Below are 16,388 nucleotides of genomic sequence, written 5' to 3'. Positions count from 1 at the left end.
ACAAAATCAAATCAGCATTTCTGGTTCAGAAACACCAATGGGGGAGGGGGTAATTCTCTGATAATAATACCCTGATACCTTGGGTGCTCTGTGGTACTATTAACAGATCGACGTCGATTATTAAAGACCCCATGTAAAACATTTTATCTTATCTATTCAAACGACTGATCATCCAAACAAGTGGCCAGTGTGAGTCTTGAAAACTCTCTGAGCAGTTTGCAGCCGCAGCCATCATTCTAAGGTGCTGCATACGGTTGAGTAGATAAAGTCAGCCATCGGCCGGTAGTTTCCCCCGTACACCAGGCTTGGCAAGTGTACCTTTACTAGCACTCTAAATTGGATTTATTTCATCAGGTACATTTATAAACCTAATATTGTGCATTCAAATATAATATGAGCCCAAAATGTCTTCACCAGAATTAGTGACATGTTTAACCAGATGTCAACAGACCACGGTCATAGTCTCCATTTGTCATTAGCCCGTGGTAGTGAGCGAAATGCCGATACAAAATATCTGTTTCGCAGGGTAATACCTACGTAACTTCACACAGATATTATCACCTCTATATACTCCTAAACAAATAAAATTTATGGAAATGGAGTAATTTTGAGCAAAGACACGGCCGCATCCAAGATATTTTAAGCGATTTTCAGTAGAAATTCGAATCAGGAAAAATCTCGATTTTTAAAGGTCTTCGTAAAACATTAATATTTTCGAACGTAGTTATCGCATCTTCTTCAAATTTAGTTGATTCGAATGAGTATACTATTCATTTGAAATTGGCAAAGATTCTTAATTACATCTGCACCCAATAGTCTCTGAGCACGTTTTAAGCTTCATGGACCAATTTTTCATGATTTTACTTAAAACTGTGTGTCATTTCACTCGAACCACTGTATCTCCTGAACTGTTCGGACTTTGGGAAAAATATTTGGCAGGCTTTTAACTTGGACTAATACGATTATGTACACAAAATAGTATGAAACTCTGGAGGGTACTATGTAGACTCAAATTTTGATATTGCTTGGATCTCACGTGGACACGTTCTTAAAAGAAGTCATACGTTGTGGTGAAAAAATGAAAAACGTCAAGGCTTTCCTAATTTTGTTGAATAAAGTTTTTTTGCTTTTGTTTTTTTTTTTTTTTGTGGCAAGTACTATCATAAGATGAAAACACGATTATGTAGATTTCGTTTTTTGTTGCAGGTATCTTATTAAGTGCTTTTTCGTTTATAAAAGACATCCTTTGTTTAGGGAATTTTCAACCCGGTTCTAGCTGCAATTACTAGTGCCGGTAATTAACGGCTTTGTTTCTTCTCTTTCAATAAGCAAGCGAGGTAGCACACTAGGAGCCAACGAGTTCTCTAAAATTTTGACGATATACTATCCTCCCACTGTAAAAGATAAAACAGAAATGTCTGGATGTGCTCTTTGCTAATTTTCCTCATATTTTTGTGATTTCTTATACAATGCGATTTAATCGCACCGCACCCTTTTTTCTCATAAACAGTTTACGCAACACATAATGTTGCGTAAACTGTTTATACTAAATTATAGTAAATGCAAACAAGCTAAAGCAAAAGGATTAAATTCAATTACTTTATAGAACTCAAAAGCCGTCCTTTGTAACTTTACAGAAAATATTGAAAATACAATATAACGATGAGATCATAGTTCTATTTCTTGTCACCTGCGCAATCTTTTATGTAAGCGGTGAGATAATCAGTTTTCACTTGTCTTAGAACATGCTTGAATAACTAACCTTGTGACCAGACAACCTCTGGTATCACTGAGCACAGCTCCAGTAAGAGAAAACAGATCCGAGTGACAGACATGACTCAAAGTCATATAGACACCTGCTTTAGAGTTGTTAAAATGATTGCTTCCCAGTTAAGCTTAGCATGAGAGTAGCTTTAATTAACTTTCTGTTTTCTTTTCAGCCAATAGCAGTCGGGAGATGTTTCTGTTTACCTTTTATGGTGCAGTTCTGCTGAACCAGAATAAATGCGACGAACATTTAAATATTTTTTCTTGATATTAGCGCAATATAAGTTCTACATAATACCTCAGCGTTTAAACTCCTTTCTTTTGGCCAGTTTTTCTCATAAGAGGCTGGAAGTTTAAATCTATAACTGTTGCTAATTTACACGTACCCACCGTAATCGAACTTTTGCAACCTTGTGTTCATTAGGGGGTGATTTTGTATGTCTCTTAGGTGTTAAGTTACTTTAATAATGATAAAAAGGTTTTGCGTAATTGAGTGTTCGTCCTTCGGGTCTATGAAAGCCTCCCTGCAGGGAGTTCATTTTAATATGAACGAACTTCCAGCATCTCGCTCCACGGACGCAGCAGGAGATGGTGCACCCATGTTGGATCCATCTCGATTCATCTGTTAATCAAGCGCTCTTTCTGCTAAGAAAATGTTTCGGGTAGAATTAGGAGAGCGAAGAGAAAAGCGATTAAAGATAATCGTCGTTGGAAGCAAAGAGCCAGTCTTTCTCGAACACCATCCAGTTACCAGATCCCTCTAAGTTCCTCCAACTCGTCGGCAGGTTAGCGCCCAGTGCTTTCGGCAACTTTCGCGGTTTAGGTCCCTGTCTAAAGATGAGTATGATATTTATTTCTTCTTCGGTTTGAATCTTTAATCACACCTTTACTAGCTTTGTTTTTTGCGTCGCATATATGGCGTTCACCACACAGGCGATTTTCCAGTATTCTCCTCGATTTGTAGTAGCAGTCATATTACTTATTTGAGTATTTGAGAGCAGAAATTCTACTTCACAACACTTCAATATTCAGATTATTCATTGTCAGGTATCCTTGGTCTTCAACGTAGATACACAGTCATAACTTCAGCGCTTCCGAAGTCAGCTTGAGAAAGGAAAACAAAAAATATTTACTTAGTTCTTATTAACCGAGCGGGAGGTCTGTATGGGAGAATCTTGACCGAGGTCGCCAGTACAGACCGGACGCAGTGAAAATCAACGAGGCCCCTATTGAACACCCTTTTTATGGATAAACAAAGGAAAGTGCTGAGTAATCCAAGAAAGGGTCGACTGGATCAGTTCAACCTTCGGCTATTACACCAAAAAAAAAAAGAGAAAAGTAATGTTATTCAGTGCTGCTTTACTGAAAACAATGAACGAATGGCAAGGAAACCATTCGATAGGGTTTCTTCAGAAAATCTCTTCGTATTTACCTGTTTTGATAGCAAACAAACAAAAGCATTAACAGAGATACTCCTAGATTTCTTATAGCAAATTTTACCTTTGTTGTTATTCCATGTGATATTGAGAGTTTCCTTGCTGTACTGAATTCGCGGTGCAGAGTGAAATCTCTCCCAGTCACAGTAAGGTTCCGTGATCAAAAACCACCCAGCAACATTAGGGGTACTTTTTGTAGAAAGCTGTAATGAGAAAGTTGCGTGTCCCGTGATGGCCATTAATGCGAAAGGGATAAATGTTTACCGCGTTCTTAAGATCAGTCTATGGTGATTGAAGTAGTTTATGAAAACATTATTTGTTTAGAGAATTCATAACTCGGCTCTGGATTCAAACACCCGCCATTAATTAACAGTTCTCTTTGAGGCTGAAAAACGCGAATGCAAATGTTACTCACCGGCTGGAATTACCTGAATTTGTACCCAAAGTCAGCTTCAAAACTTTTTCTTTTCACCTTTTTTTCACAAAGATGATGTACATAGCATGTTATATGTTGGGAAAAGAACTGTTGAACTTTTTGTCATAAATACCTTACTCGGGTTACGAGACATCCGTTAGCGCAATTGTATTTTAATTCCAAATTATACCATGTACGTTTAGGCTTATCTCAATTGTTTTTACAAGGCTTTCCTATGGTGCTGATCAAGTGGCTTTAAGTCCCGTAAAGTGGAATAATTGCCACTTTGGTTGATTCCTTCATTTGTCTGTGCAAGTTGAATTTTTTACTGATAGTACGCCTCGTAAAACTATTCTCGGTGAATGACAAATAAAAGTTCATCATTAAAGTCATCATAAAAGTATTTCAATGAGTAAATAAGGTGGTACACAAGGGGCCCACAAGTTCATCATAAAAGTTCATCATAAAATTCTTTCAATGAGTGAACAAGGTACACAAGGGGCCCACAAGTTCTCTAAACTTGTTACGATATACTATCCTCCCACTGTAAAAGATAAAAACAGAAATGTCTGGATGAACTCTTCGCTAACTTATCTCAAATTTTTTTGATTTCTTATACAGTGCGATCTAATTGCACCACACTTCTCTTTCTCTTCAACAGTTTATGAAACACATCATCATGATGTCAAACAATAAACAGTAATAAATGTAAACAAGCTGAAACAAGATTAAATTCAGTTTAATCAGAGAATTTAAAAGCCGTCGTCTGTAGCTTTGCAAAGACAATAACGATGAGATCACAGCTATTTCCTATCGTTTGCGCCCTCTTTTATATTAGTAGTAAAATAATCCATTTCTCAGATTTCATCTTATCACAGAGCGTTCTTGAAAAACTAACCATGTGACCAGACAATCTCTGGTATCATTGAGCACAACTCCAGTGAGAGTAAACAGATCAAAGCGACAGACATGACTCAAAAGTCTTAGAAACATGCTTTGGAGTTGTTAAAATGAAAGGAGATTGGGTTCACTTAACTTCCTGTTTACTTTTCAGCCAATCGCAGTCAGGAGTTTTGTTTATTTACCTTTTATGGTACAATTTTTTCCAACAAGAAGTCATACAGTTTTTCCGAAAGTAGCGGTGCTCGGCTACAGTTGATCAAGTTGTGAAGAAGGGTTGTCGCGAGAACTCTACATTAGTGCAGGCGGAAGGGAAACCAACAGCGACTTGATCATAAGTCACAAGTCCTCGATCTGAGTTGGATGACGCTTCGAACGACCTGAAAAGTAGTTCCTTGGAGAGAGCAAGATATAACCTGGAAAAAGGTACTGCTTTAGTAGCGTAAAGAATAGAGGGCCTAAAGCTAGCTGCTGAGAACGGGTTTGGTTGGCTTACGATCAACGAACATCTATTGGACGAACTTGCGCCAAACTCTGGGGAAGAAAAGAGAATTTTCACTCGCAGAGAGGAGAGCGATTAAGGATAAGCGTTTTCGGAAGCCATGAGCCAGTTCTTATCGAAGACCATTCAGTTACCAGTCAAGCACTTCGATCCCTCCAAGTTCCTGCAGTTCTTTGGCAAGTGCGTATGGATTTCGGTAACTTTCGAGTTTTAAGGCCTTGTTTGATGAGTATCATATTCAATCAGTTCGGTTTGGATCTTTGAATGCATCTTTTCTAGCTTCGTTTTTGGCTTCAGGTATATGGCGTTTACCACATAGGCGATAGTCCAGTATTCTCCGTGATTTGTGGTAAGTCAGAGCAGAATTCATCACCAGAAATTGGGGACATTTCGAGCCCGTTACGAAGTGTCAGCGGTGTATCGTATCACAGACAATTCAATCTTTAATAGTGACATCCTCGTGAGGTACTTCAGAAACTATTTACAAACTTTTTACAATTTATAAAAACATAAATAACGATAAAACTCGTGGTCAGAATTTAAGATAGTATTCCACCAAGTTCTACAGCTTATAAAATTTTTGCATAAATAGTGTGTCTTGCAGAGCGCGCTTGAAAGATGCCAATGAGGCATTTTGCCTAAGTTCTTTATGCAAGTTAGTCCATATGTTGGCCCCTCTATAGGAAAAAGTGCGCTGGCCAATAGCCGTTCTGTATAGCGGAATCTGCAAAGAGTTCCGCGTACGAGTGTTACGAGTATGTATATTTGATCGCTTGGTAAGCTTACTCGTTAAGTATTGAGGCGCAAGACCGTTCTGACATTTAAAGGTAAGAACGGAGTCTCTATAAAATAATTGTTCTTTAACAGGAAGCCAATTTAGCTCACGAAGCAAAGGTGTTACATGGTCGAACTTCCTAGAGTTTGCTACGATCTTACTAGCAAAATTTTGAATAGATTGTAATCTGTTTATATTCTGGAGTGTGGTATTTGACCATACAGATGAACAATAAAGCATCTTACTAAAAGTATGGCGGCAGCGGAAGTTCAATATGGCGGCAGTAGAAGTGAAGTAAACATGTGACTTTCTATTTTCGTAAAACCCCGTCAGAGAGAGGCCTGGTACTTTACTATCTCAGAAAGCGAAAGGAGACGTGAAAACAAGGAAAATGGCGACCAAATTGTGCAGCTACAGGGACTTGTATCTTTCGTGTTCTTCCCTCCTAAAATTGGGGTATTTAAAAGTGGCGTATTGGGCTTTTGAGCTCTGTAAAAATACGAAGAGTCTCCCGGCTCAAGGAAAATTTGTGGGCCAACATATTCGACCGTTTACGAGTGATTTAGTTGAGCAAACTTCTTCAGAATACATATCGAACTATGCAATTTCGAATCATCACAAGGTTGTTCCCACGACAAAAGAATTGTTACATCTTGTCGAAGCAGATTTTAAGAGTTTGTATGGGAAAATGGAGTCAGAATTATGAGTCTACTCTTATCCCTTTGGAAAAGGTAGGCTTGAATTTGAGTATTTCTTTTTCGCAGCGAAGGACGCTGCATTTCCAACTACGCAGGCATTTCCAGGCTGCATTTCCAACTACGCAGCGAAAGAATATCCCATTATTAGACAGCTAATTTGAAAAAACAATCTTTTCCCATACATTTTCTTATACTGTTTCGGCGCCATTTTGCTTGTGACACGAGAACCGCCTCCGCCATGTTGTCCCAAATTTCGGGAAATGTTTTACTTTAGTCATTGACTCAGTGGCCTCCTTGGTCTTTAACGTACATACACAATCAGAACCTCAGCGCCTCCGACGTCAGCTTGAGAAATAAAAAGAATAAAGATGTTATTATAAATAATGCATAGTAAATTATTAAGTGAAATCTTAATAAATAAACGATTGCCATAATATCTCATTCAGTTTTTACAGATGAATGAAGAAGAAGACAAATGAAGAGTCGATAAAAGTTATCTTTCCCGAATGAAAACAGCTTTTTTTTTTTTCTTGTAATCACCGGAAAGGTTATATTTTAGATGACTAACAATTTTTACATTTTTCCTTTCAATTTCCAACTGCGATTTTGCCCCAGTCTTTAACTGTTTTCATCAATTATTTCTGACACTTAGAAGGAAAAAAGGGCGTCCTGAACTGTCACTGTTGAATCCCTGATTTATGGAGAAGTAAAGGAAATTTCCGAGTAATCCGAGAAAGGGTCGACTGAATAGGTTTAACGTAAGGCTACCAAAAACGAAAAAAGGAAATAGTTCTTCAATGCTTTTTTAATTTAAACAATGAACAAATGGCGAGGAAACCATACGAGAGGGTTTGTCTAAGAAATCTCTTGTTATTTCTCTGTTTTGATAGCAAACAAACCATAACAATAACAGAGATATCACAAGAGTTATTAAAGCAATTTTTACCTTGGTTGTTATTCCATGTAATTTTGTGAGTTTTCTTGCTGTACAGAATTCCCGGTATAGCCTGAGGGTGAGATTTCTCATAGGGACAGTGAGGTCCCGTGATCAAAAACCACCCAGTATCACGAGGGCATCCTTTGTGGTAAGCTGCAATTTCAAAGCTGCGCGCCGCGGCACCATGAATGCGAAAGATAAAAATGTTTGTCGCGTTCTTAAGATCCGTCCATGGTGATTGAAATAGATTATTTTGTGAAAACCAGTCAAGGTTAGTTGTCCCTCTGCCATTGAACTTCATATGCATAACTTCTGTTCCATTCGTGTAAATTACTACACGAACCTAAAGTCACGCAAGAAAATTATCTGTTATCTACATACTGATAGATACGTACATGCGTATATAGAATCGTTAAATCGGACAGTTGGAGGAATTGTTTTTCAAGCCCTTGTTGTCTTTCCCAAACACATTTTGAAGAATTCTAACATTTCATCAATTCTTTGTATGACACATGACATGACTATGTAAAAAGGCTGGTAGTTTCTAAAGAAACTGTTTGGGGCTGCGTCGGTGGGGGTAACGAAATCATTTGAATATATCAACAAAGTTGAAATGGTAAATTGGCCACCTTTACGATTATAAAAGCTGACGTTTCGAGCGTTAGCCCTTCGTCGGAGCGAATAGAGGAATTGTGGGTTGTGTATGCTTTTAAACGCAGAAAAAGGGGCTACGTGATTGGTGGGAACATGGCAACGAGAAAAACACGAATCAATTAGTGGAATGAAAAGCGTTCGTTGATACCTGTGGGATTTAGAGTGCCGGTTTGAAAGATGAGCTTTTATTCAAGAGTTTTCCGGCTTTCCGTGCTACCTAAGTGTAAGGAAAGACTGCAGATTGCCATGTGTTGCTTAGAATGGTTAGGTAAAGTAAAATGTCTAGCGACTAGTTTCGATGTGTCCTTGTCATTCCTCTCCACGTCGCGAAGGTGTTCTCGGAATCGGTCACCTAGTCTTCCGCCTGTTTCGCCGATGTAAATCTTTTCGCAATAAGTGCAAGTTATGCAATAGATTACATTGCATAACTCTATTCGCTCCGACGAAGGGCTAACGCTCGAAAGGTCAGCTTTTATAACTCTGCCATTTCATAACTCAGCCTTTTATAACTCAGCCATTTCAACTCTGTTGATATATTCAAATTACGACTATGTAAACACGAGAAAACAAAGTTTTGAACTGGAAGCTATTATATCGCCTTGGTTCTGGTATAATTCTGCCGTAGCTACTACTACCCCCGGTTCTAATCATCTCTAATGCATTAAAAGCTCTCGAGGCGAAGTGGAAACCTCAGCCTAATACATTGGTTGCTTCCTAAAAAATTTAACTAAGTTAATTTTTCCAGGTCATTTCTAGGGAAGTGTGTTAAAATTGCATGAGTACTTTGTAAAGAAGTTTCATTTAACCTAACCATCTGTGAAGGAAATATTTTACGGACTTACCTCTTGAGGGTTAAAAGTTTGCCAACTTTGAATGAGACGGTTTTTGTAATGACCTTGGTAGGTTGCGGTGGTATCTAAAGCAGCGGTAATATTTTCTGATAATGTGTCGGATGAATTCCATAACGCTTTACCAGTCGGTGAAGAAGAAATACCTCCAATGTATTTGAATATCATCGTCCAACCTTAAAATAGAATTAAAAAAAAAACAAACAAACAAAAACAAAAAAATAACAAAACAAAAAAAGGAAAGCAAAACTCTAAGAAATAGTCCAAGGTTGTGAAAATCATTTGTTTCTTCTGCAAAACTTTAGAAACAGTTTTTCAATTGACTGCAATTCTATCGCAAAAAGAAAAATAGAAAATAAATAAGACATGAACCTTCATTTTAAATTTTAAGTCAGAGGGCATTTCTTGACGAGGGAGAAAGCCACCTCTGAAAACAACTACTTATTTGGAAACTACTGATGACGCCTATTCGAGGGTCTCATATGGGTGATGGCTTTTACGAGTAACATTTTAAGTTTTTGACAATTGTCGGTTTACGGTTCAGAATGCTTACGCAGTTAAGATTCATATTTTTTATGATTAACGACTTCAATTTGCCAATTGTTTTCCCTAAAGACTGAATTTTGGGCTTTTTTAAGTCTAACGGTTAACCTCATTAAGATTATCTTGTTTAGTTTGACGTACCCCCTCCATCACTTGTTTGATCGCAGTACACTGGGAATGGGTCTGATCCATGATTAGAAATTTTGTAGACTCCCGTTTCCTTTGGGGCCTCAGAACAGTTCTGAGGCAGAATGACTGGAAAAATAAAACGGTACAAAGGATAATTATAAGAATCCCTGCACACGATGCAGTGATCTGCAGGTCTCTCTGCTGTATTAGTCTGATCCCTGTTATTAATTTTATGATTGATTAAATATTTACCGAGATGTGCGGCCTCAAAGTTCGTCATTTGGCCACGCCCTTTTGATTTGGCCGGGAGAGAATTAATTGGCCGAGTGACGTCACAGCAAGAACGAATGTTAACTTCTTGTTTAAGAACATTTGTCTATTGCTGTAAAATGATGTGAAAATGCCGACTCGTTGCGTGGGCGCTGGTTGCTCAAATACACCAGATTCGTCTAAAGGCATATTCAAGTGAATGCAGGCACATCGATCCAAAGACATTCTCGCTGTGACGTCATGAGGGACTTTTAGTTACCAGTATTAACTTAGCTCGGCCAAATCAAAAGGGCGTGGTCAAGGTACGAACTTTGAGGCGGCTTATCTCGGTAAATATTTAATCAATCAAAAAAAATATTTTTGGAGATTAATCCTGATAACGCAAAGAATCGAAATATATTTAAACCTCTGAGGGTGAATAGAGACTTTAAGGAGCATTCTCATTCTTTTCATTAAATTCGAATAATTTTTGAGTAAAGCTTTTAAATAATTATAATCACGATAGGATGGCACGAATGACTTCCTCACTACAAGTCGTAACACTGTAACTCTTGGTTGAAACTTCTAATATTCACATCTAGTTATTTAAATTATAATGGCACGATTTTTGACAGACAGCAACATGCTAATGGGTTAAGGATTGCTCAAGCCGCGAAACGGATCGGCCAGATGTTGAAATTGTTCGTTGTTCCTTAGATCCAGGGGTTTTAATCAATGTGTCTTGCATGACCGGCTCTACTCAGATGTTGATACTGATCGTAATATCTTACGGCCAGAAGTCTGTGTTGATCGCAAACTCTTATATACAGTGTGTATTCTGTGCCCAGATGTTGATATTGAACTTACAATGTCACATCCCTGTTAAACCTTTGCCCAGTTGTTTATAGCGATGGTAAAATGTTACATCTAGGGAGCCTGCGCGCAGATGTTGATACCAATCGCCGTTCGTGAATCCCCTTCCTTTCAACCAAGGGTCTTAAAACCCATATCATTTCCAGGGGTTTTATATTTGTACCTCTTTATTGTCGCTAAGTAACAATGACGATTGCATAGGAGGGGTTTTATTATATGTCATGGTAGTTTTATATAAGTTACTGGTAATGATGAAAAAAATTGATAAAAAATCGTTACTTGTTAAGAAGTGAAAAGGAGGTTTTTAGTTGTACACAAGTGAAATATTTAAACATGCAATCAATGACTTGAGAGAGTTTCGGAAATTTTCTACCAATACCAAGAGGCATAAGAAGGCAGGAATATCCGCATTACTTGACAAAAAAAAAAAAAACTTAGAATACCTTGTTCACAATTCTCTCCTCCAAATCCTCTTGGACAGACACAGCGGTATCCTTTTGAAGTAAACCCAGCTTGGCAAATTGAATTACTCTGACATGGGCTGTTTCCACAAGGGTTCTTTGATGAAAAAAAAAAAAGAATCAGTGCCTTTCCGTCTTAATGGGCTCACGCGCAGTTCTTATGATTATCCTCATTACTCTTATTACTATTATAATCATCCTTATAATTTTGAAAAGAGGTCATCAGATTCATTATTTCAAGAAAGCATTAAACCTCACCAAGAATTCACCTGGTCTCCAACATTTAGGGAATTAACAATGAACATGCACAGAGTCTGTTGTATGCACCACGTACGTCCGACACATCTAATTTCTTCCAAACTGGTATCCGATGGGTACCTTAAAATTACCTAATTAAAAGAGCTGTAGTAATCATGTCAAAACATGGCTACCATTCCTCTGTGGTAACATTTCCCATATTACATGAGGTTGTAACGCAAGAAACTAACCTCAATTCCTCGGTAGCTGTAGCCGTTTCTGTTTATGAAATTCTCGCTCAAGGCTTGTAAATGTGTGCTGTTATTCAGTTCACATAAAGGATTCTCACTCAGAACTGGTCCATAGTTGTAAGACACACAATCGGGGTCTCTATAGCAAATCAGTTCGCAGATCATTTTATTTTCAACTGGCACGGCTTTGATTATGTGATTACGTAAATACTTGTCTTTGTTGTCTGGGTTGAATCGAATGTCTCTGCACTCATCTGAATTTGCTATAATACGTAAACGTGAGAACAACCAATCATTACCCGTAGCTAATCAACATTTTAGAAAATAATTTTTATCTCCCGCAGCTCCAGACCTGGTAATTACCTCGTATTGCTTAAACCAAGTTCTTCGGTTCCTTTATACCAATCAAGTTATTTGGTGTAAGAAATTAACCTAAATTAATTTGGTGTAAAAGGTTGTTTTGTCAATGCTTAGTAGAGAACTTACAGGGTTACTTTTTGGAGAGCCAGAGGATTGAAACAACGATGTTAAATTAATTTTTATAACAAAGGAGCTGTCGTTAAGGCAAGAGTCTCCCTTAGCCAATATCGGAGACAGAAAGTCAGATGTCGATCGCCCGAATACCCTTACGGGCATCTTGAACAAATATTCAAGACTCCCAATTTTTTTTTTGTAACATCTCAGAAAACCGAAGTCTTTTTTCTTACTTAAAATAACCCCGTTGTTTATCACTTGGGCGAAAATTTTGACTGTAAATGTTATTTGAAAAATTTTCGTTAAAAAAGAAAATTAGTAATACTATATTTCTCTTTTCTCCCGGACTGGAAAAGGCGTTACTTGATTCTGCTATTCAGTATTGGCTATTTTTTGCCAAAATAAGATGATAATTTTGCTGGTACTTGAATCAAACGAAGACATGTTGTTTATTTTGCAAGACTGAGGAAATACCTTGAGGATGTCTCATAGATGTATTTAGCTAAAACGCCGTCGACTTGGCCATCTCTCTTGATAAGGTTACGATTGAATAGATTATTACGTATGGAAACTTCATCAGTAATCGTGAAGGTACCGGAAAAGATTTACTGAGTAGGAATTTTTACCACTGTTTGACCTACCTCTATTAACTGCGAGCGATAGCGCAAAAACAACAAACAGGTGCAAAATCACCATAACTTTTGACGGGCTTAAAATGTTCATCTCACGAAAGGAAGTTCCAAAGAATAACGAAGGCAGCATTGAAACTTGAAAAAACGAGAAGAATTGTCGTGTTGCAGTTATGGAGATGACATGTTTTTCTCATAAGAGCTTCCCCTTAATTAAATGTATCATGCTGGTGGAATAATATATATTCTTCCTTTGTAGCTGAATTAATTCAACTTTCTCAACCATAACATCATAATTAACACTCCTAAAAATTAGCATTATTTCTTTATTTCTAAATTTTCCATCATTGAACCTTGCTCTATCAGATATAAAGTCTGATCATATAAGCAAGGGTTTCTTAAAACTTTTGACGATAAAAATGAACGGTAAAACACGACATTTCGACCGTGCTTCGGTCATTGTCAAGTGAATGGAATGAAATACAGTAAATATATGTATATATACACGTATGAAATATAAAAACATTTTTGCAGGTGTTAACAAACAATAAAACTACAAAGAAAGTGCTAGTAAAAAGCTAATTAAAAACCTTAGCGCGAATTGAATCAGACTGTATATTGAGAGCAGGTCTTAGCTTGTGAATAAAAAACATCTCACAGACGAGACAGTCAAATTTGTTCGCGCAGTTCATTAAGGTGCTAAAGTTCTTTGTAAGATCCTTTGGAGTCAAAGAATGTTTGTCGCGAAAATGTTTGCCAATTGACGAAGAGGAGTTTTTATGTTCTTCAATACGTTGGTGTAAATGACGGCGTGTGAAACCAACATAACCTGCATCGCACAGGTCACATTGAGATTTGTAAACAAGGCACTGTTGGTTCACAATCGGCGGCTTAGCTTCTCGCAATTTGAGGTCTCGGCCAATCTTCTGGCTAACAAATACAGGTTGTAAAGTCGTCTAGATCCTATGACTTAGTTCTTTAACTTAAGAAAATTAAGGCATGGCTCACAACCCTGAAATAGCCGTATTTTTATAATTCTACCATAACTATTTCAAAGTTTAACGAATTTCAATGAAATTTGAGCAGGTGAATCCTTGAACGAAAAGGAACAAAATAATGCTATTTTCACGTGATAATGTCACTTGACCGAGCGATAAGAAAGTCTGAAGCGAAATGGCACCACTTTTTCGTGTGCCTACCCTTAACCCAAATACAGACATTAAATAGGAAAGGTTTGAACTAAAATGCTGGGCCCGGACCTTAGCAGAATAAAACGTTTGAAAAAAATTATTCAGGCTTACATTTCGAGTACAGTTTATACGAGCATACACTGGATCTTTTTTGTAGGTTAGATCGATAATATCAACAAAGTCCGAGCATAGATATGAAGGGCAGGTTTGTCTCCACCCATCAAGAGTAAACAGTTTGAATAAACCACGCGAAAAAGTGGTACCAAAACGAAAAAGTGTTGCTCATCCGCCATTTTTGGTCGGCAGTTTTCAACACCATCTTGACCGAGAAAGTTCTGAATTTTGATCACTGGGGGCTACTTCTTCGTTGCCACGGTAATGAAACGACCAATCAGAGACCACAAAACAGTCGTAGCTGGCCTGGTTGCTTATGATTAAAATGTCGGACGAAGAGAGTTTCTCAGAAGTTTCTTCACTGAAAGTTAACTGTTCCAGACTGTTTGACGGATTTTACCACTCTGAAAGCCGAAATAAAGTGCAGCGGGTCTTAAACAATCCTAAAGGCTCATCAAAATATCATCATTTTTGTAGTTAAAGTCATTATCCAAGACACAAGTAAGAATAAACGCATTTCCAGAGAAAAAAACAAGATAAATTGTCGTTGTTTACCCAAACTAACACCGACTTTTCCAAGGCTTTCGAACTCATGTTCGCTAGTATGAACCATGGATGGGAATGAACATCAAATTTACAAAGTAGTTAAACTTAAAGGCCAAGAGAAGTAGGAATGTACGGCTTGTAAACGTGTTCTCTGACGCCAACAGACAATGGAAACTCAAATGCGCTCACATGTGCTCTGTTGGACCGGGTAAGAAAATGTAATTTAGTGCTTAAGCTTATATGGCGCATTTTACGATGTCTCAATGCACTTCAAGCTTACATTTTTGTCAATGATGCTTGTAAGTTTCAAAACCAGTACGGAAGAACTATAGAATTGATAAGCAATTCTTTTATAAAAATGGCAATTAAGCTTACGAAATTAGTTTCAAAATCCTCTCTTCCTCAACTGTTCCTTCTGAACCTACACCTATTCTTTTATTCCTCTAGCACTTTTTGAAAAGAAGCATCGCATTAATATTTCTTATTCTCAATGTTTTAGGTCTGACCTGAAAGCAAAGAGTGTCACTGAAATTTTGGAGAAGATTATGCTTCTAAATGGCAATTCCAGAAATCATGCTATAATAAGATTTTCAAACTTTAATGGTGTCTGTGGTTAGATATACGAAAATATAACTTTTTAAGTCTCAATATGCCAGATTTGAAATTTCCCATCGCTTCAAATAAGACTTCCTTGTCATAATATCTAAGTAAAGATATGTTCTTAAGCTTTTTGTATAAAATATTCTAATCTGGCAAATAAATTGATACTTGATACTATCTATATCGAACTTAAGTTTACTGTAAATGGAAAGTATTTAGAATTCACCATAGAATTGGAATAAATCAGGATACAGTGCAGAACTATGTTGGCTGAATCTTACACATTGTGATAAACCATTTTTCAGGGAAGCCTCAGGTTGATATAACTTTGTATTTCAGTGTGGTCAGAGTCGCTGTCCTTGCAGTATAGCACTTTTTATTATCTGACTGGAGCACCAAACACATGGATTGAAAATCCCACTTGAATTGGATTTGATTTAGTTTTCTGCTTGTATTCTTTACTGCAGTAAATTTTTATTTCAATTTATTGTGATATACAATTGAAGGGTAAAAAATTAATGTTTTATTGGAAATTGTATAAGCTTCAAGAATATCTGCTGTAAAATTAATGAGTTATAAATTATAACACAATATAAAAAAAAATTGTGGTATATTGCAAGTAGTGACTTTTTTAAACATCTAAAATGGCACTTTTCTCTCAAAAACTAAACTCATAAGTATAATTCTTAAAAATTAAGGTTTTATTTTAAAAAATAATTTTTCCTATTAAATTCCTAAGAATTTCCCAAGGATCAAGAATCTATTTTTTTTATGTAAATTCTACCTGTAATCATTCCTAGGAATTTCTTAGGAAATTCTTAGGAACCTAGTAATGTTTGTTCACACCTCTAGAGAGCTTAAATGTTTTTAGGAAAATTCCACTTACTCCTAAGAAATTCCTAGGAAATTCCTAGGAATCCTAGAAAGCTAGGAAACCATTTTGCAAGGGCAGACAACTCGACCCTTTTAAACCATGGGTATCTGTTATTGACTGTGAATGCTGTGTACAATGAGGCACTTTACTTCACAAATAAAGAAACGGAAGACCAAGGAAAAGGAAATGTTGATATACAGTCGCTCATAGAACGGCCACAAGTTTACATCCTGGCAAGATGTGGATCAGCAGAAGCTGAACAAATAGCATATATAAATACCAGGAA

At 37.1% G+C, this 16,388-nt stretch overlaps 1 protein-coding gene, 2 long non-coding RNA genes and 1 pseudogene across 5 annotated transcripts in view; 2 read left to right on the top strand and 2 right to left on the bottom strand.

The window, feature by feature from the left end:
- Positions 1-1,428: 1,428 nt before the first annotated feature.
- LOC148742769 (uncharacterized) lies at positions 1,429-3,983 on the bottom strand. Its single transcript, XR_016001013.1, has 2 exons — positions 3,268-3,983; positions 1,429-2,871 (listed from the first exon to the last, which is right to left on the bottom strand). It is a non-coding gene; the product is annotated as an uncharacterized LOC148742769 (long non-coding RNA).
- A 1,457-nt stretch (positions 3,984-5,440) lies between these two features.
- Positions 5,441-16,388, bottom strand: part of LOC111330326 (uncharacterized) — an 11,906-nt gene continuing 958 nt past the window's right edge. The window contains exons 1-7 of one of the 2 annotated variants that reach the window (XM_022935163.2): positions 12,791-13,242; positions 11,676-11,938; positions 11,170-11,284; positions 9,617-9,730; positions 8,927-9,108; positions 7,440-7,773; positions 5,441-6,838 (exon numbers count right to left, since the gene is read on the bottom strand). In XM_022935163.2, the coding sequence (XP_022790898.2) occupies positions 6,795-6,838; positions 7,440-7,773; positions 8,927-9,108; positions 9,617-9,730; positions 11,170-11,284; positions 11,676-11,938; positions 12,791-12,911 (1,173 nt within the window). In that variant the 5' untranslated portion in view covers positions 12,912-13,242 and the 3' untranslated portion in view covers positions 5,441-6,794. Of the gene's footprint in view, positions 6,839-7,439; positions 7,774-8,926; positions 9,109-9,616; positions 9,731-11,169; positions 11,285-11,675; positions 11,939-12,790; positions 13,243-16,388 lie in introns of those variants that run through there. The other variant, XM_022935167.2, reaches the window with a different exon arrangement.
- LOC148742768 (uncharacterized) lies at positions 14,688-15,839 on the top strand. The gene is made up of 2 exons (XR_016001015.1): positions 14,688-14,836; positions 15,128-15,839. It is a non-coding gene; the product is annotated as an uncharacterized LOC148742768 (long non-coding RNA).
- The window catches only part of LOC148742767 (uncharacterized), a 4,180-nt pseudogene continuing 3,959 nt past the window's right edge, over positions 16,168-16,388 (top strand). Inside the window, exon 1 of the transcript XR_015996547.1 lies at positions 16,168-16,388. This exon is cut by the window's right edge and continues 425 nt beyond it. The product of XR_015996547.1 is annotated as an uncharacterized LOC148742767 (transcript).

Source organism: Stylophora pistillata, chromosome 1, assembly GCF_964205215.1.
Source record: "Stylophora pistillata chromosome 1, jaStyPist1.2, whole genome shotgun sequence".
NCBI classification, from domain to species: Eukaryota; Metazoa; Cnidaria; class Anthozoa; order Scleractinia; family Pocilloporidae; genus Stylophora; species Stylophora pistillata.
The sequence above is the reverse complement of the archived record's forward strand: the minus strand, read 5'-3'. Positions and strand labels throughout refer to the sequence as shown.